The 24,499-nt window shown below is 39.8% G+C and overlaps 1 protein-coding gene across 1 annotated transcript in view; it reads left to right on the forward strand.

Annotated features, from left to right (window-relative positions):
• Window positions 1–24,499, forward strand: part of WDFY4 (WDFY family member 4) — a 117,723-nt gene that overhangs the window by 52,108 nt on the left and 41,116 nt on the right. The window contains exons 37-46 of the mRNA XM_018910821.3: window positions 315–424; window positions 1,389–1,580; window positions 2,136–2,275; window positions 12,758–12,835; window positions 13,779–13,982; window positions 14,858–14,909; window positions 15,770–15,936; window positions 20,018–20,166; window positions 21,293–21,413; window positions 23,775–23,860. Coding sequence (XP_018766366.3) covers window positions 315–424; window positions 1,389–1,580; window positions 2,136–2,275; window positions 12,758–12,835; window positions 13,779–13,982; window positions 14,858–14,909; window positions 15,770–15,936; window positions 20,018–20,166; window positions 21,293–21,413; window positions 23,775–23,860 — 1,299 coding nt within the window. The remainder of the gene's footprint in view (window positions 1–314; window positions 425–1,388; window positions 1,581–2,135; window positions 2,276–12,757; window positions 12,836–13,778; window positions 13,983–14,857; window positions 14,910–15,769; window positions 15,937–20,017; window positions 20,167–21,292; window positions 21,414–23,774; window positions 23,861–24,499) is intronic.

Raw genomic sequence — 24,499 nt, forward strand, 5'->3', positions numbered from 1 at the left:
TAGGGTGAATGGTGATATAAGTGCAGTAAAGTGCAGGGATAAGCCACATACAAGAGAGTGATTACAGGTCATGATGACTGCTCCTTGCCCTTGAAACCAGACTGGTAGTTGTAAAGTTCCCATTTGCAGAAAATTTTGTGGTATTCCATGACTGGTAAAAGCTCCAAACCTGAAAATACTCATCTGCTAAATGAATCAAGTAGGACTGGATGTGCAGAAACAGCTGTAATTCTTTCACTGTTCTAAATTTGTTTTCAATCTGGTTTCCTTACCTGCCCTCCTTTTTTTTTCCCTTTTTCTCCCCTTTGTCACAGCTGTTCAGAAGGTTTTGGGGTGGATGCAAAACCAAAGCTGGCTTCTTATCACCAAATTTTCCTTGCACCTAGTGAAGAGGAAAAGGGCAGCCTGCCTACTCCAGATGATGGTAATTTACGGTACATGTTGCCTGTGGCTTAGAGAGAAAAAGAACACCTGTCTTAAGTAGTTTTCAGAGTGGCTTGTGCAAGTGCCACTTATTTCCTCTTTTGTGTACAGACTCTGCAGGCACAGCACAGAGAAAGGAGAGTTGTGCTAAAAATCACTTGTGTTTGCATCAAGCCTCTTTATTCAAAAGTTGCACCCAGCATCCTCAGGAGTAGTGGGTATCAGTTTGGAGATCTCTCCTCCATGTTATGGTCATGAGATACATACACAGTTTGTTGCTCTATTTCTTTTTTCGAAGCACATACAAGGTTTGTCTGTTATATGCAGAAAGAAGTGTTGGAACAATTCAGAGAAACACAGAAAAAAATTTGTGTTGGATTCAGTGTGGTCAGCTGAACCCTGCAGCAGAGCAGTGTTTTGGTTTTTTTTAATTTTTATTTTTAAATGTATATATGCTTGGTTAAGATGCAACCAAATCAGTCTGGTTTGCAGGGAAATAGAGTAAAGCAACTCAGCACTTCCTTGTATCCTATCCTCCTGCTGTGTCAAATTGTTTCACAGCTTGGTTACCTTTGGCCCTCCATCTCCAGTGATGTTTGGCAACATAAAGGAATGTCCTTTATGTGCTTTAGCACAACATTGTGCTCTATGCACAACAATAAGGTCATCAAAATTCCGATTAAATGGTTTTCCAAAGCAGAAACCAGTTAAAATCATGTGTCACTCCTACTTGTTTCTTTCAAGGAGTTTAAATATCATAAAAGAAATGTCCTGCTGTTTTCTGTATTAGATTAACTAGTCTAGCTTAGAACCTATGGAGGCAGTGGACAAAAAGGAACAACTCCACTGACTCTGGCAGTCACTCTGAACCAGTGCTTTTCCAAACGAGATGGTTTTGCTTTACCTGTTGATTGACTTCAAAAAAAGTCTTTCATTTATGTTTTTGTGTTACTTTTGTTTCCTAGTCCGCCAGGAGATTCTGAGAACAGTGGAAATCATCTGGAAGCAGCTCATTTCTCAGAGGCGGCAGGCTCTGGAGGACATTTACAAGATGGATCTTTCTGTAAAAGGAAATGACAAAGAAAGGGACATGAAGATAACAGAGATCACTCCTTTATGGGAAGAAATTATGACAAAAGCTTGGCAGCACTTGCTAGGTCTCTGTTCTTTTATGGAACACTCACTGTAGTAAGCAAAAACCATTGTGGTAAATGGGGTGCCTGGTGGAAAGCTGCTGTTCCTTGGTTATGCCTTTCCTCACCTGTGGAGAAAGCAGATTCTCAGTTTCTCTCATTTGGGACTGTGATTACTTATTGTGCCATAACCCAGCCCTTCTGTAATCACCTGGTGGGGCCACAGGGCTCATGTTGTACTGCAAGAAAGAGAAATCACCTTGGATTATTGGAACCCATAGGAAGATTTAAAAGGGAGGATATAGGGTTGAAAGAAGGTCATTGCAGTGTGTGTAGTGCTGCAGTGATTCAAAGTTCATGTCTTTGTAATGAAACTGATCAGTGGCAGACCTCTGTGAGGCTTTTAAATAAAACCTTGAGAAGTATGTGTTAATTCACTTCTCATAAAAATGCAACATTATTCATCTGGAGTGACACACTGCCATGCTGTCTTCTCTTGTGCAATGGGGATAGAACCCCTCTATTTTCTGACAGGCTCAACCTCATCTTAAAAGCTTTTTTCTCTGATTTTCTTTGCAGCATCTGAAAAGAAGCTTCTCCAGAATAAAGCAGGGCCAAGCCTGTCCCAGAGCAAGCACCATTCCTGGAGTGAAAGCCTCTCTTCAGCTATTAGGTTCATACCTGGCCGAAACACAAAGGAAACCTCATGCAAGTCAGAGGTAAATTTTACTCTTGGTCTTTTCTGGGTCTGCCTTGTATATAGCTCTGGATCTGGACTTGGGAGGCTCCTGAGTGTGTCTGTTGCATGTTCCACTGCAAACTAGACAGATATTGCAGCTGAGGTTCCTTTTCTAGGCTGCTAGAAATAATCACAAAGAAACAGTGACCTGAAAGACTTCTCTTGGCAGGCTGTTCATATAATCTAATAATGCATATTTTCTGCATAGGGCCAATTATGGCACTTGAAAAACCTAAGCAGCCCAGATGTGTTTGTGCTTACAGGTCTCTGCTTGGGGAGGAGCAAGGTGAGGAGATGCCAGCTTTGCTGCTGCTGTTGGCTTGCATCCCTATGTCAACCCTGTCCTCCAGTCTCTGAATTAGTAGGGAGGCTTAGATGTTATCATAGTGCTGTCCTTACATTTTCTACTCAATATGAAGTATTAAAGGTCCAAATTTTAATTTCACGCCTAGAGACAGGAAAACTCCGGGGTTGGGTTTGGAGGGTATGCATAATTCCTCCTGTCAGCAATGAAGATGTGAACTATCTTTTCTGTGTGTGAGCTCCTCCTTTGCTAAAAGAGAGGGCCATTTCCATGTTTTTGCTTAGCATTGTCAAAAATAGACATAAGAAGCACCAGACAGATGTTACTTTTTGAGTGTACTAGGGGTAGAGTAGGTAGCTATAGGGTAGGGCAGAAGTGCATTGACAGAACATTCAGAGCTTTAAACCAAGCTTGTGTTAGTTACTGTGATGCTCAACATATTAAGGTCTTTTTTTTTCCTCCTGAGGAGACAATGAGCCTGTTCTTAGCCTCACTTTATGGAGCCTTAACCCTCCAGCTCAAGCCATAGGAGACTGCAGCTATGTCTGGGGATGCCAGGTTCACTTGCAGTGACCAGGCAGACTGTGACACCCAGCTAACATGTCTGACAGTACCTCACTGAGCTGCAAGGCTTTTCGGTGTGCTGCAGAATCCTTCTCACTCCTTAAAATCACACTGCTGCCTACAGAGTGAACAAGCTCTTCCCAGGTACATATGCATGCTGTGATGTCATACTGCAAGAGTGTTGACTATTTGCCCTGGGGTCTGTTTAATTATTTTTTAAAATTAATTTTGATTATTACAGCTGATTACACCTCAGTGAGCAATGTAATTGATATTTGTAAATGTATCCCAAGGAACATTTTGTACAACATGCTTTTTGCTGTTGAAGGTTAAAGACTCTGTTATTGGTTTTTCCCTAAATATGCCCACATCATTAGTTCCTCCAGTGAAAAGGTTGCCATCTGGAAAAGGCAGCTCGGAGACATTATTCAGGCACAAGTGCATGAAATTGGTGTTTCTACATCTTCTGTCTCTCTTCTGCAAGGAAACTGCTTGTAATTAAAGGAGCTGGGTTTGGAAGAAACATTACTCACTTGGTGTTATTCCTTATCATGTCAAGCACTGACAGCTCCATACCTCTGATAAATTGTTCTTCTCAATGAGATATGAAGCTACAGTTCCAAATGTTCTTCTTTCTCCCTCTCCCCCTTTCTCCCTCCAGCCTGTCTTTCAGAGTTCGATGTACTTTTTAGAGAAGAGAAATCTAAGAGGAAGAAAATGTGTAGTTGCCTCTCAACAGCCCTCTTCCTTCGTACACTTACTTACATTAGAAAGGTTACATTAAAAGTAAATGATATTTGTATTTTAACGACTTTGGTAATCACTTTAAAAAGTGGTGTAATGTAATTTTGGGCCATTTTCTGTGTCAAGTGACTTCTGTGTTCACTACTGGCCTCTGTCTTCATTTCTTCCACTTATGGACTCATGTCCTAATGCAACAGGAAATCTCTATGTTTGGTTGAAACATGGAGATTACTGGAAAAATAACAGTATGCATGACATAGTGAGGAACAAAGAATTTAAACCCCACAGTAAAATAAGAGTATTTGCTCCTAACTGAGCAAAGTTTACTGAAAGAAGTGCAGAAATTCACCCAGGATTTCAGAGATGTGCCCAGTAGAAAGAAGAAATTGTTTTTTTACTGGGTCATTACCTTGATTCCTTTATCGACTGAAAAATAAACAAAGACATTGAAGCAGTAGTGGTATTTGCTGCAAAGTAAAACAAACAAAAAACAAGCAGCAAAACACTCCTCTTTAGTTTCTCCCTGTGATTATTTACAAGATAGGAAGAGTGCTTTTGAGACCCAGTCCTCAATCTGGAAGAAGCAGCACAATTCAAACTATTCACTCCAGTGAAAGCACAGAGGGCACATTTCTGCTGGACTTTTGCTCATGCTCTCCATCATCAGCAAAGCCAATTTCCTGCTCTTTGGTAGCAAGAGTGAGAATTAGCCATCAAATGCAGCTGTGTTTTCTGCATATTTCTGAATACACTGTGCTATCTCATGCTTTGCTTGTGGCTTTGTCTGGGAGGTGTGATCATGTAGAAAAGAGAGTGTAATTACATTTCTGGTAGTAGAATGGCAGTGATCTGCTGTGGTGATTGTATCTTCTTGGAAGTCTCAGTAGTCATGCAGGAGCATGAGGAGCATTGCACAAAGTTGGATTTTTTGATGCTTACAGGTGACTTGGGTAAATTTGCTGGCAGGAAGGTCTGTAAGATTGAATACAGTGCCAAAGGTTTCAAATCACTGACTTTCCTGTTTCAAAGTGAGCCTTTTGATCTCTTCCTTGTTTTCCTCCTTTCCCCCTCCCACACAGTTTTGCTGTCAAAATCTACTACAGGTATTTAATTTTTAGTTTAACAATGACTGTGACTGGTTTTGATATCATAAAAAGCTACAGAAGCAGCAAAGGACTACTGCAGCAATTGCGTTTCAGTCAACTGTAAATCAGTCAGAGCTTCACCATGCCCTGACCTGAGGTTCTTTAGGATGAGTGCCTGAGCAAGGTTACAAGCACTACACATCTAACTCCTGTAAGACACACTGCCTCAGAACTGTAGATACAGCTGTTACTCTTTTAAGAACTGCAGAACCTTCTCAGTTTTACAGGAGGCCAGATCGTGCCTGTCCTCTCCAGTTTTTGTTGATTAATTGCATTCCTCTGTGACAAAGACCCATATAACTTGAAATAGATAAGGTCTTTTTAATTCCCCTTTTAATCCCATTCTTCAGAATGAAGAGGTTAAGAGGCTTCCTAACTTGTAATTGCAAAGCCAGAAATGTTCCTTAAATCTTTTTCTTACCAATCGCTCAGTTGGTCTTTGATCAGCTTTTCAAGTTAACTGAGTTAAAACAAGCAAACATTTAATGATATTTCTGTGAAAAGAGCATCATTTGTGTAACATGTTTATCTTCATAATAGAAGGATAATTAACATCACTAATTATCTAATTAAGTTCATTAACTATCCACCAACAGTGCACCGTGAAGTTGACATTATGTTCTTCTGTCAACAAACGCTTTGATTTCTTAGGAAGTAATTAAAATGTAAATTAGCATGTCATTAAATGCACAAGGGAACTTTGGAATCAAATATTCATTTCAAAACTGCTCATGGCACGCATTTTTTTTACTTCAATGAAAGCAGGCACTTTACTATTAATGATGTATATTAAACAATTTCCATTATAATATTATTGTCTTGTTTAATAACTGGCTCAAAGCTAAATTACAGCTGTAGCAAGCTGAAAAAAGTTTCTTTAACTTCGAACACAGAAATTTTCATGTCCTCCTACACACATATCTGACACTGCTCATTTATCATTTTCAGATTGTTCACAAGATCATAAAGAAATCATTCAACAGGTCAATGTTAAATAAGAAATGCATGAAAACATAAAAAATATAGAGTTATTTCATATTATGTGATAGAAATCACTGAATTTTCTGAAACGTGGGGATCAATTCTCCATTCATTGAAGGCAAGTGTTTAGCTGAGAATTGGAATATAAGTGTTGTATGATGAATACAAGTCCTCAGGCTGACTCAGATTCACAGGCTCCTCTGTCTATCCCATAAAAATTCATTAGAGGCTGCTACAGGATGTGGTGGGGGACAGCCCAGTGCACAGTAGGAAACCTATCCTAGCACAATTGTTTCTTTCTTGATTGGTATCAGTTTCATCTTAAACCTGAAACACAAGAGACATCACTTACAAATTTTTTGTGGGTAGTTCTTCAGAGGGAGCTTTCCTGTGTTTTTAAACTCAGTGGTCTTCTGTGGGAGTGAATTCCCTTCATTGAATTACACATTGTATGAAAATGTTCCCTGCTATTTCTCCTGCATATTGTTTTAAAATATCCATTTGCCTTTCAAGCTAGAGATTTTGTCTGGTCAGGCTTGAGTTTGGATATTGGATTTCAGCAAGCAGAATTTAATGTTTAAAGCTGTTAGCACTAAAGTCTCATCTTTTAAAAGCTGCTGGTTGCAGAGTTTTGTTTTCATAAACAGAGCTGATGCCAAATGAGTTGAATGATGTTAATGTGAAATAGGAGTTTTATTTGGTTGCAGAAAACCCAAAATCATGTGCTAACCACTGAAACAGGTTATTCTTTTCTTTGCTAAATACACAGACAAATAATATTTTCATATTTCTTGATTAAAATATGTCTGTTTCTTCTACTTTTTTCATTCAACATTTTATTTAGAATAACTTCAGGAAGAAATTGTTTGAATTTGAAAGACTGAAATGTCAATTTAAAATGAAAAGTAAAGAACAAAATCGAGTGAGGTGCTAGAAATCTCTGCAAGATTGACTTAAATGTTTCTTCTAGGTCAGGGTGTAGGTTGCTAACTGCTGAAGTCTGTGACCATTAATTTCTTGTTGCTTTCATCTTTGCTAGCCAAATTAAAATTTGCTTGTGTCTATCTGTGTTCTATTTATACTTTCTGCTGCAGAGCAGCTTGAACTACATGCACTAAAAAACCCAGAAGCAGTCTTTAAACCTTTAAATTTAAGTCATTTTAGGAAAACTGTTATTTTTAAGGGTCAGGAGAGAGATGTTTCTTTTTTTCTCTGCTCTGGCCCCATAGCATATACTGATGTTTACAGAATTTTTTCATCAGCTAAAGGACTAGAAGGGCAAATTTTCCTAAATAAAAGCCATGACTCACATGTAATCAGAAAATGCCAGCACAGGAGGCTGTTGGACAAATGCATTTAGATAATAGTGTGTAATAAAGCCCTAAGTTACATACACCTGTAGGATTTCCACATTTTAAATAGAAATAGGAAAACAGTGAGTAAGAGCAAGTGAAGGTAAGAGTCTCCCCTGCTATTCCTCATAATGCCAAAGTCTGACCTTTACCTTTCACTTCCAAGGCAAATGCTTCTGTAACAGGATGGGAACTGAGTCTTCAAGGGGTTGAATGAACTGTCCCAAAGTCACAGAAGCCATTCTCAGAGACAGGATTAGACAACAAACCTTGACTCTCATTGTGCTTTTTTGCTATTAGGAGGAAAGTTATCTGTTCTCCCAGGAAATTTCTGTTCAGGAGTGTCATCTGTTGGAGGGCTGAGTGTGTGCACACACACATACAGACCTATGGTTGCTACAGAAGTAGACTGGCTTCTGTACTGCCTGTCCTCAGCTGATAAATACAGTGTGGAAGTCTCATCCCATGTGCACACCACACTTTAGGTTTACCCTTTGAAACCCACCCCTGTGTGTGGGTACATTTATGATGCACTGAAATATGGAGGAGTTTCTCATTAGGCCTGCTATTCCCCAGCCAACTGGCAATGCCAGGAATCCATCCATGATCCTTAGGAGCAGTTGGCACACTGCATTAGCCTCCTAGCGGGCTGAGGCACGGAGCTTCCATGCAACACTTCACTGCTGGAACTCAGGCTGTTGGAAAGCTAAATGGATTTTGGCAAAGCAACAACAAAATCCACACAGCAATAACAATTTTGTGATTGAAAAGAGCCTGCAAACAACCCTCAGTGTGGAGAGTGTATGTGAAGGACTAGGATAAGCTGCTCTTTAGTCTGCTAAGGAAAACATCATCTGCCTTAGCTTGATGATTGTTACCTGGGGAGCAATGGAACAATTTTGCCTCTTCTGAAATGAACCTATTTGCTGCCTAGTGCATAAGCCACTTACTTGGAAAATAATCTGGTCTCAAGATGGGTGGCCTGTTGTTTTCACAGGTAGCAGTGTACCTGGTCACTGTGTCAGATTCAGCAGCAGGAGCAGATTTGGAGATTTTACACACTTTGTCTCTATCTGAATAGAGCAGGGTTAGTGCACTGGAGAGCTCACCCAGCTCTAGTAGTTTACTGTAGCACTCAGGTGCTTCTCTGTAAAGCTGCCGTGGTAGCTGTAATCCTGTCCTCTGTAGCAAGCCTGATGAGGAAGGGATTGATTGATCTAGCAAGAAAGGACCAGAAGTATTGAGCTTTAATTGCACATGATGGGTAGATGTGTGGAAAAAGAAGGAGCATGAGAACTGCCATGAATACAAGAAGACAGTTTTCAATCTCCAAAGAATTTAGACTCAAAACTTTACTGACAATCTGGCTCTGTGCCTGTGAAAGTCACAGTGGTTCAGGAATGTGCTATGAAAAAAATTTTGGCACTAGATGATGGCTGTGAAAATCATTTGCTTTTGTAAGAAACTCTCTCCTTCCTGACTAGGTCACATCCTCATCCACACTGGTTAGGGCATGCAGTCCAGCAGACAGAGGTGGCACATGGGGCTGCCAGGAAGAGCAGTAATGCACCACAAGCAGATGCCATTTAATGTTGAGCTGCTGGGAAATACATACTAAAGAAAAAAGGACCAATTTGCCCTTTATAAAATGGCATTTCCTTAGTGTTATTTCATCTCCTTTTCTGTTTGATTCAAGATGTGAAGTTTTTCTACACTGGTATAATGTAATTTTTCTCATTCTAATGATGCTCATTTCCTATTTTCTTCTTCTGGTGTTATGATACCTAGAGATTTTAAGTATTTTTAACTGTCACTTTTAAAGTTCATATATATTATCTGTGAGATGATATCTTTAATGCTTGGTTTAAAGGAAAGGCTGCCCCCCTTCACTAGCAGACAATCTGTACATAGAGTTGTAAAATGGATGCATAAGGACACCCCTAAACACAGTGATATCTTGAATCAGAGTCCTCAGATCTCTTTCTGCCATACACAAATTCTTTTCTACTGTCACATATGCTATTCACATGCAGTTTCGGGCATCCCTAGGAGTTCACTACCTGGTGTTCTGTTTTTCTATGCCCATGAAATACTATCTAAAAACCTAGTGATTACTTGCATATTCATAATTAGATTTAAAAACCTTCCTTGTAGAGTTGTGAAAGCTCAAGTTAGAGGAATTAAGTACATGAACTCTTCCTGGGGTATGGTCTGATATCTGGTACGTCAGCTGTGTTACAGTACTCTCTGCCACTGGGAACATAAGAGTGGATGGGACTTCCAATCTGGTTCATCAACAGGGTTCCCCCTCCCACTACTCCATGCTCTCACCATATGCCTCTTCTTTGTGGGTTAATCAGGCTGTTTGAAATAATTCAGGTTGGGTTTGCCCCATCATACCCCCTTTCCCTGCAACCATGTCCTAGTGACAGGAGGTTGTGGACTCTCCATCCCAGGAGCTGTTCAAGACCAGTCTGGATGGGGCTCTGAGTACCCTGTCCTAGTGGATGATGCTTCTGCCTGTGGCAGGGGTGTTGGAACTGGATGATCTTTAAGTTCCTGTCCAACCCAAACCATTCAATGATTCTGTGATGTTCCAGAAACTCACTTTGTTTCCCCATCTGTAAACTAAAGACTTTGCCTTCTCTCATAAATATCTCTAAGATGAACTGGGCAGAACTACTGCACAAGGGTTATAGCTGTGATGCTACATCAATGTTCTTACTATGGATGTTTATATACCTACAATATTTTGCTCAGAAGAGCTAAAGTAGTAGACTAATATCACTAGTTTTAGCCCTTACCCACAGATGACTTAAAACACATGCTTCAAAGCAAGTATGTGGGTATTGTCACTATCATCTGTGGAATAATCCACTTGGCACAGCAAGGGATTTGAACATTTGGGTCTTCCTTGTGTCTCTTACAAATCCAAAATTAGTTTGTCTTGATGTTTATTTTTATTTATTAACAGTTTTGGCACACACTTTTGTGTGCATGCGTGTTCTGTAACACAACACATACAAAGAAAGCCTCCAAGTGCAGAGCCCCAGTGACATAATGTTTCTTTAGGAAAGAACTCTGGTATCTGTGCTGTCTGTATCATAAAATTCAAGTATATTATGGCATGCCTGAATATTTATGAGGTGCAGGAGTGTTAAGTGATCTATATATATTGAAAAAAGATAGAGACATAAAGCATTCAAAGCTCAGTAGAGTTTTGTTAACTTATAAGTCACACCTCAATCTTTTTTTCTTTTCAACTCTTTCTCATTACAAACAGTGTTTCAATTGCTTTATTTGAAAGAAATTAGAGAAAATTCACACCCTGGGTTTCCTCATTGCTGATAATTTTCTCTCTCATTTGAGGACTCCATGCAGCAAGACAAGAAGGAGTTTTCGAGTCTGTGATTTATTTTCGTTTTCCAATAGGAAAATAATTTGTAAATTCTATCACCTTTTCAAGCTCTAAATATTGACTGGGGAATATGTGGCAGCAAAATGATCTGATTCTACTTACAATGTGATTGCCTAAGGCTGAAAAGTAGAGAAATCTGTATTTTAAGAGACTTTAAAGCATGGTTTCCTACTATTTCCTACTATGTTTTCCTAGATTTTTAGGAAAGGATTGCTCAATAAGGCCCTTTAGTATGCCCTTCCCAAAAATGTGCATTGCAGCTCTTACATTTACACCTGCTTTTCTGCATATGAAACTCAAACCTTGTGTTACACTACATTAGCAAGTATCAAAGCTGGCATGTTCTTATTTAAGATAGACTTTACTGTGACACTGCTGTTTTTAATCTTCTCCATAAAGAGTTGTTCTTTTAAAAGATAAGCACCTACAATATTTAATTGTAGGAATCTGTTTATTTGTTGGAAATTTGTTTGCCTTAGTTATTCATTAGGCATTACAGTAAAAATGTTTTGACTGAACAATTGGTAAATAATATCCTGGTCTATATTCTCCATGTTTATTGGTTATCTCTTCCAGGTTTTGTTTTTGTGTGTTGGTCTGGCTTGTATAGGGCTTTTTATTTCCTTCAATCATAGTCATCTCCAATTTTGTTAACTGTTCTTTTCACTTTACAACCAGATGGTTTTCCTGTGAGGTCAGTAGAGACATGTTCATCTGGTTGAAGCTGGCTAGCTCTAGCTCATTTGGAAGCCAAAGTGGTTAATCTTCAGTTGACCAGATGTGGGTAGCAGAAGTTTTCCTTCTTAGGACCCTACATATGTTTCAAGGGCTAGGAGCTGGGTCAGTGAGAATCTGCAACATGGACTTTGACCTTAGGGGTCTCACTGATGACCATGAGTGAAATACAGACTATGAGCAACTTTGAAAGAGCTGTCAGTAGAGCACTGACATGGCTTGAATAGCCTGTGAATATCTCAAATGCAGGAATTGATTTTTCTGCACTGAATGGTTTTGCCCCAAGCCCACATAGAGCCAGGATCTCAGCTCTCCTCCTATACCAGGACTGGTTTAAGACCACAGAGATGCTGTTGCTTTCTAGGTCAGCCTTTATGGGAGTTTTATATGAATTATGAAATAGTTTTGTGAGGCCACAACTGTGATTACAGGTTTAATGATGCTTTAAACAAACAAAAATATAATGACTTTCATCAGTGTAAAACAGGAGCTTCCTGCAGGGAAACACCAATAAATGTGACTTCACAGCAGGGCTGCAGACCTGGCTGGCAGCCAGCAGTAATCAGCACAACACCCAGACCCTGTATGTTAACTTAATCAGAGCCCAGTGCAAGCAGCAGCCAGAAGTTTGCTGGGAGGGACTACTGCCAGCATGGCACAGAGTTCCTGCATTTAAAAGTTACCTACCTGACCCATGGCTTTAGGTAGTACAAGGCTGGGACTTGACAGCAAGTTTAGCCTCATGCTGTCACTCACAGAATCTCACATTTGTCAGGGAAGTTCAGCTGGATGTGACAGCCTTCATATGGAACTGGGGGCGCTCACCTCTCCTATAATCTCACTACAGATCCTTTCCTCAGTTGGAGTCTCTATAACAGATGATTATAATTTTTGCTCTTTGCAGCACTAATTCAGCTGCACAAAGAGGAACCTTATGTTGTATTTGATGCTTTCTTTCTCCTTCTGAGAAAGTTCTGAGTAGTTCCACTAATGACCCTTGTTAAGATGATGTCTATGTTTATATTCCTGGTGTAAGTGTGCAACTTGCTCTCAGGTGGTTGATTCATCTCTACATTGCCTGAAGAGCCATCAAACTTGCAGACACAGGCCATTCCTTAATTTTTCTAGTAAAAGACAGAGCAACTAATGCCTGCTTCTGCCCCTGACAGGGTTTACACCTGCAGCACCTTGGCATAATGTGCTCTGATGTTTCTTCTAGGGATTTGTGTCATGTATGGAACGGTACCGAAGAGTTGGGCAGGAGCTCTATGCTTCTCTGTACAAGGACCACGTACAGGTAAAGGACAGGAATGCTGGGCAACAGCTTTCTGTTGTTGAAAGGTTACTCTTGGACTGCCCTGAGAAACTGAGCATTTTAGAAGTGAGATGAATGTTGTGCCTAAAGAATTGCTGAGAGTTGATGAGTCCACCCTCCTTTCCTGACATTGTTGCAGAAGTGTGATACAGCATCACCCAGCAATCAGACTCCCCACTTTATTTTCAGGACCCTTTTTTTTTCCCCTTGTTTAAATGAATTATTCAACTCTTCCAATGGCAGAAATGAAAGTGAGAACTTTGACTTTTTTTTTTTTATTTTATTTGATTTAGTAGCCAGAAAAACTTTTTAAATAGATCTCAAGCTCATAGACAGTAAAACATCGCAGGTATGTTTCTGTTTCAGGTTTGGCCATCAAGGACCAACAAACTTGTCTTTTTGCATTCTCACCTCTTCTCTCCTTTAAATTTATATGTTAGTGCTCCCTAACTGCTTGCACACAGCACCAAAGTAGAAAGAATTAAGTTTATGCCTTGCTCAGAGGGAGCATAGTACCCTTACAACTGAATCATTCAGACTGTTTTCAGTGAATCCTGTTGTTGCCACTTGTCACACGTTTGCAAGAAAAAAATGGAGTGAAGGAAAACCGCTGTGATGTAATTCTCCTGGCTCACTGCTTTTGGGTTGGAAATTTTATGAAAGAAGCCATTTTCAAGTTTGTGACATGCTTTTATTTGTCACTGTATTGTCTAGTCAGACTATCACTATTTTATCACCAGTAACAGCTCCTGCAGCACACTTCCAGTGACCAGTTGGACTTGTGTTTGTTAGGCCAGCAGCACTCCCCTGCAGAGGTCCCATCTGGTAGGCTGGGTAGATCCCTCTGAACCTCTGGGGTAGTGCCACTGGTGGCTGGGAGGAGGGAAGTGTCCCAAAGCCACCACAAAGTGTTTCTGTCCCACAGATGCAGCAGTGTGCTTACAGCAAAGCAGCCAAGGACTGGATGATGCTCGAGGAGCAGCTTTTCTACAGAGGGGGCCCATGGAGAGATGCTTCACCATCATCAGAGCCACGCTGGATTCTTGATTGTTACGAGGGACCCTCACGAATGAGGAGGAGGATTCAGCACATGAACAGCCAAGTGGCAATGATGCAAAGGAAGAGTGAGGTAGAAAGCTTTTGCAGGAAGTGCACAATGTCTGTAACAGTTGCTGGTGACTTTACAGAATTAGAGAAACATTAAGGCTAGAAAAGTCCTTCAAAAGCAGAGTCCAACCTTTGACAAATATTTGCACCTCTTTCCTTTGGTTCTCATCACTCAGCTCCTGAATATGCAGCTCCATGTATAGAGAACCCACTGAAGGGATCTGGTTTTGGGGTTAAGAAAGGCTGCAATGTATTTAACAGCAACAGAATTATTTTTTTTCTCTTTTCTTGTATAAAATCACTTCAGACAGGTGACAGTATAAGCTGTCCATACTTTTCTGCTAGTAGTATTTCAATGATATAGTGCTTCCCAATGTATGCAGCAGAGTCCAGCTAGAAGGCTGCACTGTCCTGTTACTAGGGTGCTAAAAGTGGTGAATGGCCACAAGGGAGAAATAAGGGTGGTTTAAGCTAAGACTGAACTGTGAATGTGGGGTATTTACTACTGCCTCTTTCTCTAATGTCAAAATGCCAAATCCCATCAATGAAAGGCTGAAGCACTTTAATATAAGGTTCCCATACCTAAGGCATTTTTTGTGCTGCTTGGATTCTGGCAGTTTTCTGTATACTGAGTAGTATGGTTTTGTATCCTATAACTGGCCCAATGTACAATCATGTTTGGAAAGACAATAGTTCTTTTCTTTAATTGTTTATGTTTGTTCCTTTAGGTTCCTTTTCAGTGATGTTTATTTGTTTCTTTCCAATGAATTTATTTGAACTACCTAGGCATTTATTTGCAACATAGTTCTAAATCTGTGTTTTTCTCTACCAGCAAGGTTCTGACTTATGTTTACCTATCTGCAGGTTCTACTCTAGTCACACCTAGTCTCTTTACAGGTTCTCCTAGGAAACAGAAGGGAAACAACTTCCCCTACTGAAGTGAATCCAGGTAACCTTTTAGGGCTACATTGCATCATCAAGACAGTAGACATAAATAGTCAAAGATAATTGGAATTAGGGTATTAGTTTCTAGGTCACACAATTTAATCCAGAAAAAAAACCAAAAACCCTTACTGTTGGTGCTGTGGGTAAAAATGTCACTGTAACATCTGTGAAAAAACTGATGCAAATTTCATAGGTGATATATCAACTATCTTCAGAATTTGCTGCTCTCTTGTTGCCACCTGAAAGAAAGAAAGCTATTTTGAAGTGTAAGCTTTGGGCACTTTTGGGCACCTGCAAAGCTCCTAATTGCTTAAACCTGGAAGAAGTGCTGTTGGAAATATTCAGTATTGTATACTTTTTACTGTGATAGGGCCTAGCAAATAAGTGAGTGGAGCTCATTGTTTTAGACTTCAAGCAAGATGGAAGCACCATGTAGCTTCTGCACGAAGCCTTAATGAGAAGGCTGATTGTGCCTTTTCTCTCTGCATGCATTGCATGAGCTTGCAAAACCTGGGACACAGCTTGGGCAAGATATAAGTGGGTTGTCTCTCTCTGGGTTTTCTTAAGATCCTGCTCAGTCCATGTCCCTAAAGGACTACCATTCATAGTTTTTCTTAATTGCCTAATCTTCTGTGAATATAGGGATTTTCTTTGAATTACGACTGACTGCATGTATCTGTCTTTGGTACCCTGAAAAAAGCATCCTTCTTCAGCAGTCACAGATTTTAATTCTCTTGCCTGTGTTTTGCAGATAAATGATGCTATTTCCCAAGGTAGAATAGATTGAGTGAAAGACTAAATTGCAAATGCTTTTGGTGTCATCCGGCTGCCACTAAAACCACAATCTTTTATATACTCATATAGGAGAGCTGATGTTAAATGGAGCAGAGAGAGAGATGGATCAGAAGGGATTGGATTGTAACCAGCTAACGTTCTTCCCAGCTCTACATGAAAGTTTCCATTCAGAAGACTTCTTGGAACTATGCATGGAGAGACAAATTATATTGCAGGAGTTTGCAGAGAGTGAAAAGGTAAGAAAGACCAACTAGAGAATTCCCTGGGGGCATGGCATTTTAGAGGGTGAATTGGATATGGAGGCCTATCTGTTCCTTTCAGTTCAGAGTTCAGGTGGATTCAGGCTACAGAAGATATCATTACTCTGTTTCCTTAGAGCAAATACAGTTTTCCAGACTCTTCTTGAAGAGCAATTAACATTAATTCCTTTAATTAAAAGAAAAAAATTTGGGCATGGCAAGCAAGGTATTCTCTTATGAGACATTGTCTGAATTTGCCTAAGACATGGCAAATTCTGAGACTCGTAGAGCAGCACAGGAATTCTCAAACCTTTACTCATGCTCAGAGCAGTGCCTACATCAAATTTATTTATAACCTCTGGAAGAGTATGCCAGTTTTGTATAGGTTGCTAGTTCAGTGATGTTTACATGTCTTCCTGAAGAACACCAGAAAATGTTTCCTTCCTCCTTTTACATGACTTTCTTTCTGTCTCCCCATGAATACTGGAAGATTCTTTCCTCTAAGGCCATATAAATTTTCCATGCTTCCTCCCTGATGCTTCCATCATGTGTTATCTATTCACAACAGTTCTGTTCCTTTTTTGCTCTTGTATTGGACTGGATGTCCTTCACCAAGGTTTCTTCCCAAAACAAGGAAGAGGCTTAACATTCAGGAACACTGGGAGAGTACATGAATTGTGGAGTAAATAAAGATGACTCTTAGCATGATGGTACCTTTGATGTTGTCAATTTAATTGAGACAACATCAATGAAATTGACAACCTGGCCTCATTCCCTGATCTTTTGCAGTGTACCTGTTTTTTTTCAGTGGCATCATTCCCCCAGTATCCCAGGAGTTAGCATCCCATGGTGGAAGCCAAATACTTGTATGTAAACTCAGACCTCAGTGCTGTGATAGTTGTTCACAGATATAGAAATAGCTATTTTAATAAAATATCTCAATACCATCACCAGATTTTCTTGATGCCTTGCTACTGGCTGAGGGGTCACACTTGTGCTCTCTAATATGACTTTCTGAGAGTTCTTGATGCAGTGGGTTTCTGTTACAGAATTAATTTCTCTGCCCCTCTTCCTTTTGCCCCTTCCTCCCCATACCTCTCCCCAGCAGAAGGAGACAGGCATGAAAATGTGAGGCATGATTTCCATGCACTGATCTCATTTTGAGCCTTCAGGCTGTCTGTCTCTTCTCCATGTAACTCTGCAGGAAGCCATCAGAAATGCCAGGCATGTTTTTTTCCAGCAGCCGTCACTGCCTCGCCGAGCTGACAGAAGTATTAACAAAAGCAGCGGGGGGTGACATTAGCTGTCCTGTGCTCACTTAGAGCACAGAGGTCCTGCCTTGTCACTGGCTGCCTCCTGAGCTGTTTGCACTCTAAGCAGGCAACTGGAGCCATTTTATTTCATGGACTGCTAGAAAAGTCATTGAGAGTGTGTGTCAGTGTGTCTGAGTTTGAGTGAATGTGTTCTCTTGTACATCTGAATGAACAGAGCAATCAAGAGATGCAGGGCTTTGGGCAATACCTTAGAAGGTAATTATTCAATTATTTTATGTCATGTTTGCTTCATTGATTAATGATTCTAGTAGCTTGTGAACTGGGTTTTGATCTGTTTTGACAGAAAATGAAAGTTTTTGTTTAATTTATGATAATATCAAGCTGCTTGGTGTTTCAATGTGAGACTGAAGGTACAAGACTTGCAGGTACAGCTCTGTCCTGGTGGAGATTGTGTGGTACAGCTCAGTCGGATCTTCGTTATTCATCAGCAATAATATAAGTCACATTCCCCAAATGAAAAAAATTTACTCTGCTCAAAGGCACTTGTATTTCAAATAATGCATATTTATTTAATAATGTAAGTTTGAAGAAATAATATAGAATTGAAGAAAGGTATTGTTACTGTTGACTGTTTCTGGTTGGGTAGTACACAATACTTAGGCTTAGAGTTTAAGGTTTGTGGAGGAGAGGTTACATGGTCTTCCCCCTCAACAAGGTCTACTAACATGCCCTGGTCCTGCCTTAGGCAGAACAGCACAGTGGGGTTTTTTTGCCAGACCATATTAGTGATCCTAGGCCTCCTTCATGATCCTCCTTCATGTGCCTCTATACCCACACCCATGACCTCTGGGTTTGGTGAGGTGCATTTCTTGCAAGTCTGGATTTCAACTTTGTGCCTGTGGAGCTGCTTTATGCAACTGCCTGATGTTTGAATATTCAGTTACCTTCCTTTTGGGAAGAAGCAATCTTTTTCCTATTTAATTACTTCAGGAAACCATGTGGTTTGCTAATGTGAGCAGAATTCCCCAGTATTCTCAGTGCAAGCATACATGTCTCTAACCACCTAATGGCAGGCACTCCAGTCCAGAGTTCTGTGGTTGGCATATCCCTGCAGAGACAGGCATTCCTGTGGGAGAGGTGATGGAAAAATGCTACCTTCCTCTTAGAAATCCTTTAGAGGGGAGAGAGACTGAAGAGATTTTCATGAAAAATTACCCACAGAAACCTCCCAAGGCTGATTTTTCCCCTTAAACACAGAATGAGGGAAACAACCTCCTGTGCCCACTAAGTGATTTCAAAATTAAGCGCCCCATTTGTTGCTAAAATAATGGCTTTTCAGTAAAGTATGTAAGTGTGGAAACAAGATTTTATTTTATTTACTTATGAATTTGATATTTATGTTATCCTAACATCAAAGACTAAAAGCTTGTGAAACAGTCTGCTTCAGCTGACTTTAGCTAGATCATTTGTAGCTTGGGACAGCAAGGAAGGTTGTAGATTTGACTCCAGAAATTGTGAATTTAGGAACAAAAGCAAAGAGTGAAGTAGAACCATACTTACTCTACCTATTATCATGTAGATTTTACATGATCTAGTAAAACTAATTCTGTTTCTGGGTCAATTTTTCATGCCCCATGAAATAATACCTCCCTAGTTCTTATGAAGTTTAGTAGAGATAAGATCATTGAGAGCTTAAGAGAAAAACAAATTTTGTGATACTTCTCATACTTATCAGTCTGTTCTCTTAGGAACACTGCATTACATTTCTGAACCAGGAAAGTTCAGTTCTGAAACAGGAAAGTAAATACCTCTCTAATCCATTTGTATGTAGCCCGCTGGTCCTTGCAGCTTGAGATGGACTCAGCTTGCAAAATTCTACACTCATTTCTGGATCCTGTGCAATTCAGGATTGTGCTAATTTAGAGGAGGAGCTCAGCAGTGAGCTGTTTTCTTAGTAGGTAAGGTAGTATTAGTGTTTTAAAATTTTGGGAGCAATATTTTTGAGGCTGGGCTAACGGATGACTAGCTACTGCCCCCTTCCTAGGAACAGAGGAGGTACTGGTTAAAAGTTCTGGTTGAAACTGGGCACAACACTGAGTTGACCTTGATCATCCCAGTTGACTGTACTAACCAGTGGACTTTGCTTTTGGAGCAGAGTGTATATAGAATATTTTATGAGCAGACAAAAATAAGGAACTCCATGCTTCTAAATGTAAGGGAAGTTCTTTGCAATGAACTACTGCTTGATTTAAAATGAGAACTTTTAAATTTTCTGCAGGCCACACAATTTTCTGATCTCTTAATTGATTTGTTTATTTTCTGCACCATCTCTCAGCCATAGAAAATGTTCCAGAAAAAAAGGCTTTCTTTTCTTTATCAAAACTGGTCAATTCCCAAGAACACTTTCTATCAACTGGTGTATATATAATAAACAAAATACTTTGTAAAAATTCCCCATGTTTTTAAATTGTGTTTTAGAAATTCCTCTCTTGTAAGGGCCAAATTAGTAGACTTGGGAGTAAAAACAAGGGACTGAGTCTTAGCATATCAGGGGAAATTAAAAAAATATTCCAGAATGCTTATCTAAATCCTAAAGACAATTAGATTGATAGATTCCTATATTCTGATTGGACTTCCATCAGTCATATGGTGATTTCATGACTTTGTCGCTGTGAACCCAAGAATCAACATGGCAGGTTTTTGGTACAAACTTGTGCTCTTCTGCATCACTGGCTCTGGCTCCCTGCTGCCTCTGTCTCCTGTGTTAGCAGCTCCTGGCCTTATTATGCTTGCCTTCCTTCTAGGTGACGTTCAAGTGCTCCGTGGCAGTTGTGCAGGGTCACACAGCACTGGAAGGGGTGCTGCTCTTTGGCCAAGAGCACTTTTACATCTGTGAGTGCTTTGTGTTATCCCTTCAGGAGGAAGTCTATTGTACTCATCACTGCTTGTCCAGGTGAGTCACTCTTTCCTCCCTTCCAGAGATCTGCTTGATCAGCTTCAGTACTGGCACATGGATACCTTGAATTTGCACAGATATTTTGGAGATTTCAAGCAGAATAATTGCGCAACAAGAAGTTTTCCATTCTTCCATTTGTTACAAAAACTGTTTAACATAACTGACAGAGGTGCCTGTTCACAGGCTTTGGAGGTGCCGTGAGAACACTCATCTTCAACAGATGGTGGCCAGTCTCACACCTACATTGCTGGTTTTCAGTTATGTTATAATGTTAAAGTTTCTTTCTGAGTAATTCACATCTTTTATTCATATGGAACAGTTAGGACAGGAGCCTTTAGCTTCATTGTCTCATAAGTTTTTTTGTTTGTTTCTCCAAGACAGAATTGTAATTAATATTTGGCACATTGCTATAATCTCTTGACTCATGATTTATTGAAAGTGATCAATATTGCAAATGAGTCTGTTAGACCAAGCTCTTTGTGCATACTGTGAGCTCATGTGCAAAGCCCAGTGGGACAGTGAGTAGCTCAGCATTTTACTGCCTGTCTGCTCTGCATCCAAATCTTACCAAGTCTAATATCAGTCAATCTGATCAGGTGACTCAAGGATCGATTGGACTGGATCTAATAAAAGCTTGGGTTGTTTTTCTAAGGGATTTTCTGTGGGCTAGGCTGTTGCTTGCAATTCTAATACATATACACTACCAAAATAATAATTAATTATTTGCTTAAATATTAATTCCAAGTAATTGCTGTTTACAATAGCTGTGTGTCCATATGATGTTTACCCTTGACTTGGGCTTTCAGGTTCTCCCAACAAGTTTCTTCCCTTGCTGATTCTCAGAATCCAATGTGTACAAAACATTGCTGTCTGCTTACTTGTATATACTAAAATAACTCCAAACCTACCCTTAGCCTCCACAGGCTCTTTATTTGGGTAACCAATACAAAATCTGTCGTTAGTGTTGAGCTTTATTTAGCTTTGTTTTCAGTTCATGTATGTCCCAGTTGATCTTGATATCTCTTGGTATTGTTATTTTTTCTTTAGGGGAGGACTTAAAGGTTCAAGAGGGTTCTCCAATTTTTTTTTTTTTCAAATTTTTTTGTTTGTTTTTCTCCTCCAGAATCAGTGATCCATTTATTTTCAACCTATGTCATAAAGATCATGCAATGGGAGACCAGACGTGTTCCCGTTATTCGTACCATGATATCAAAGAGATCCATCTGATGCGCTTTCTCCTGCAGGTAGGAATTAACACCCTCAGTCATTTGAGGGAAAGCTGCAACAGCAGTAATGACAAGTGACTGATAACCACCTGCTCAGTTTCCACTAAGACTGCTGATTCTTTTTTGCTTGAGTATCAAAATGCTTTTTGTCACATCGCTGCTTCATTAGCCTTTGCTAATACAAACTCCTTTCTATACATACCACAGTGTTTGAACAACCTGAGTGGAGTGGTTGGCTTATTAATTGTTGGGATAGCAGTGTTGTTCACACAAAGTGTTTGAAAATTGTACTTGAAGTTAATGCTCTTTATTTTTATGGAAGCTACCAGTAAGCGGCTGACTTCCAGTAATCAGATTCCAAACACTTCAGTAGTCATGGCATCAGTGTACTATGGGTTACTAACACCCTGATCCTGGGCCTCTTGGAGTAACTTTCAAGTTGTGTTTGTGGTTCAGTAGGAGAACATAAGCCAAAGAAGAGGATTCTGTTCCTGCAGCTGTAACACCCAAGAGCTGCTCATCACCAGGGGCCTCGGTACCCTTTTGGTTTTTGTCTTGTTTAGGTAAACCTGTGAGGAGAATCACAGAAGAGTTGTAACTAGAGCTTCTTGCAACATCAGAGCCTGTACTTTCTTGAGAGGGTTTTAGTACTGTCCAAGGAATAATTCACAGATTTGACCAAAATATGAAGTTCTGAAGCAGCTATAACTAGTTACTTGTTATTTTGAATCCATTTTTGGAAGGCTGAGATTCAGCAGGTAATTGCTGAATCCTTTAGAAAATTCAGAAGCTGGAGAAAATGAGGTTGATAATTATCTTATGTAACGTAGTATGATACTCATCCATAAGTCAGCCCTGTTTTATTTTATATTTAATTATGTATGCAAAGTAGGCAATTTTGGTAGGTGACACTTGCTTCAGGATACAGTGTATATTGCAGTGGTTAGGTCACTCACCAAGCACGTACAGGAGTGGTAACTCAAGTGTGAAGCTTACTAAGATCACTGCTGATCAACCTGAGCAGAACTGTCACCCCTTCTGTTTGCGGATAGTATCAAAGTTGCCAGCAGAAGACTTCCAACTACTCATATATTCACATTTCTGTATGCAAGGATTTTTTTAACCATACAAAATGGAAATTTTAGGTGTGACTCAAAGCAAAAAGTGGAGTTGAGTAGAAACAGTCTTTGAATGGGACTGGGGCAAAGGCTGAGCTTGTTGGTTTGAGGGGTTTTGTGGGTTAGGGTTTTTTATTGTTGTTCCATGGTCTTTTTGTTCCAGGGTTGTTTTGTTCAGTTAATGAAATGAAAAGTCAGGTATCTGTATCAGGCTTGTGCTGGGACTCTATGCCAAAAACTTATTTGAAAAAACATTGCAGGAAAAGAGGAAAGCTGATTCCTAGTGCTTTCCTGCAGGACAGGTAGATCTGCTGTTTAGGCAGTGACTGTGCCTCAGCTGGTCTCCTCTTGTCCATGCACATAGTCCAGCCCAGAGCAAAGCACTGGCCCAATTCTGTAATGGCAACACTTGAGCAGACCTGGTTTGGAAAGCTGAGCTCCAGAGCAAATGCTGCAAGCTGTTTATTGTCATAGCTGCTCTCATATTACTTTTCTGCTTTATATTTTATTTTGTGAATCATGGATGGGCCACCTGCCATCAGAGTGTTTCTCTAGGTTTGTGTTGCACCTGCCACATTTGGATTGAAGCTCATGTCTGGGTTCCCAGACACTACATGTTATTTATAGTTTTACTTGAATGACTTTGGGGGAAAAAGGACCTCTCACTAAGTAAATAAAAGGATTATTTTCAAATGCCCAGCAAAACAAAGTGTAGAGACATTTTGTGGATGGGGAAAAGGGAGTGAAGTTTTCTTTCAACTTCAGTTCCTCAAAGTTTTGGCGCAAAATATCATAAACTCCTCTTTCTCCTTTGGTGCTTCTAGTCAGGAGAAACTATTTGGCAGCTCTGTCATAATTTAACAAGCAGTTGCTTTCTAAAATAAACTCCTATTTAGAATCCCCTCCATGTTATCTTTATCACCTAGCTGGAACTTAATGCTGCTATTGTCTTATTAATCACACTGAGATTTCACAATGAAAATGTTTAAGAAGTAAAAGGAAAAAGTGAGTGATGGAACTAATATCTGGAGTTTGGTTTTGCTTCAAAGAAGTGTTTGAACTGCTAGTCACCTTCTAGGACCATCCCTACAGTGGAAGAAATTTAGAATATTAGACATATTTTGTTTTAGTTCTGCACATTTGTCAAAAAAGTCAAGGTCTTTTTTTTTTAAAGCTCTGAAGAATTGGACAGGCCATGATGGACTCTGCAGCACTAGGCTTTGCTCTGCAGCTCCTCACACTAAATTATTTACCTTTCCAGGAAATTGCCTTGGAAATATTCTTCAAAAATGGCTACTCCAGATTTCTTGTCTTCCATGACAGTGACCGAAATAAGATATTTAAAAGGTAATGACAATCATGTGGGAATGCTCCAGGTGATGCTTGGTATACCACTCTTATTTATCCTGGTGTCAGGTGCCTGTGTCGTGTTGCTGCAGTTTTCCAGTTTTTCCTTGCATTTTAATGGGTTACACTTCAGCTGTGAAATTTTCCTTTTGCTGACCTGTGGACTGTTTGGAGCATTATCTACCTATTGACTTATCAAGGGATCTAATATGTAGGACTTTTCTAGCTCCCAGTGGTGTTGTGTGTCCCTTCATCCCAGGAAATTCTGACTGTAGCTGTTTTCTTTCCTCTCACTGAGATGCGAGGCACCTCTACCTCACCTCACGGTACTGGGGAAAGAAGGTTTCTTCAACCCTCACAGTATCACTAGATTCTTTGGAATATATTTGTAATAATATGTTTGTCTTTCCAACTTTATCTTTCTAGAGTTAACTTTTAATAATGGCATGTTTTAAAAAAATTCTTCTTATGTGCTTGTCTTGTTTAATGGAACTTCAATGTGAGGCTATGAAGTGATCATTTGCACTTTGTTTTCTTGTATGTTATTGTCTACTGCAGTTCTGGCCATCAGATCAGGGTTGCATTCACTGGCCTCTACACAGGAAAATCCACTTCAGTACTAGTGCTTCCTGTACTAAA

Source organism: Serinus canaria, chromosome 6 (genome assembly GCF_022539315.1).
Source record: "Serinus canaria isolate serCan28SL12 chromosome 6, serCan2020, whole genome shotgun sequence".
Classification (NCBI taxonomy): Eukaryota; Metazoa; Chordata; class Aves; order Passeriformes; family Fringillidae; genus Serinus; species Serinus canaria.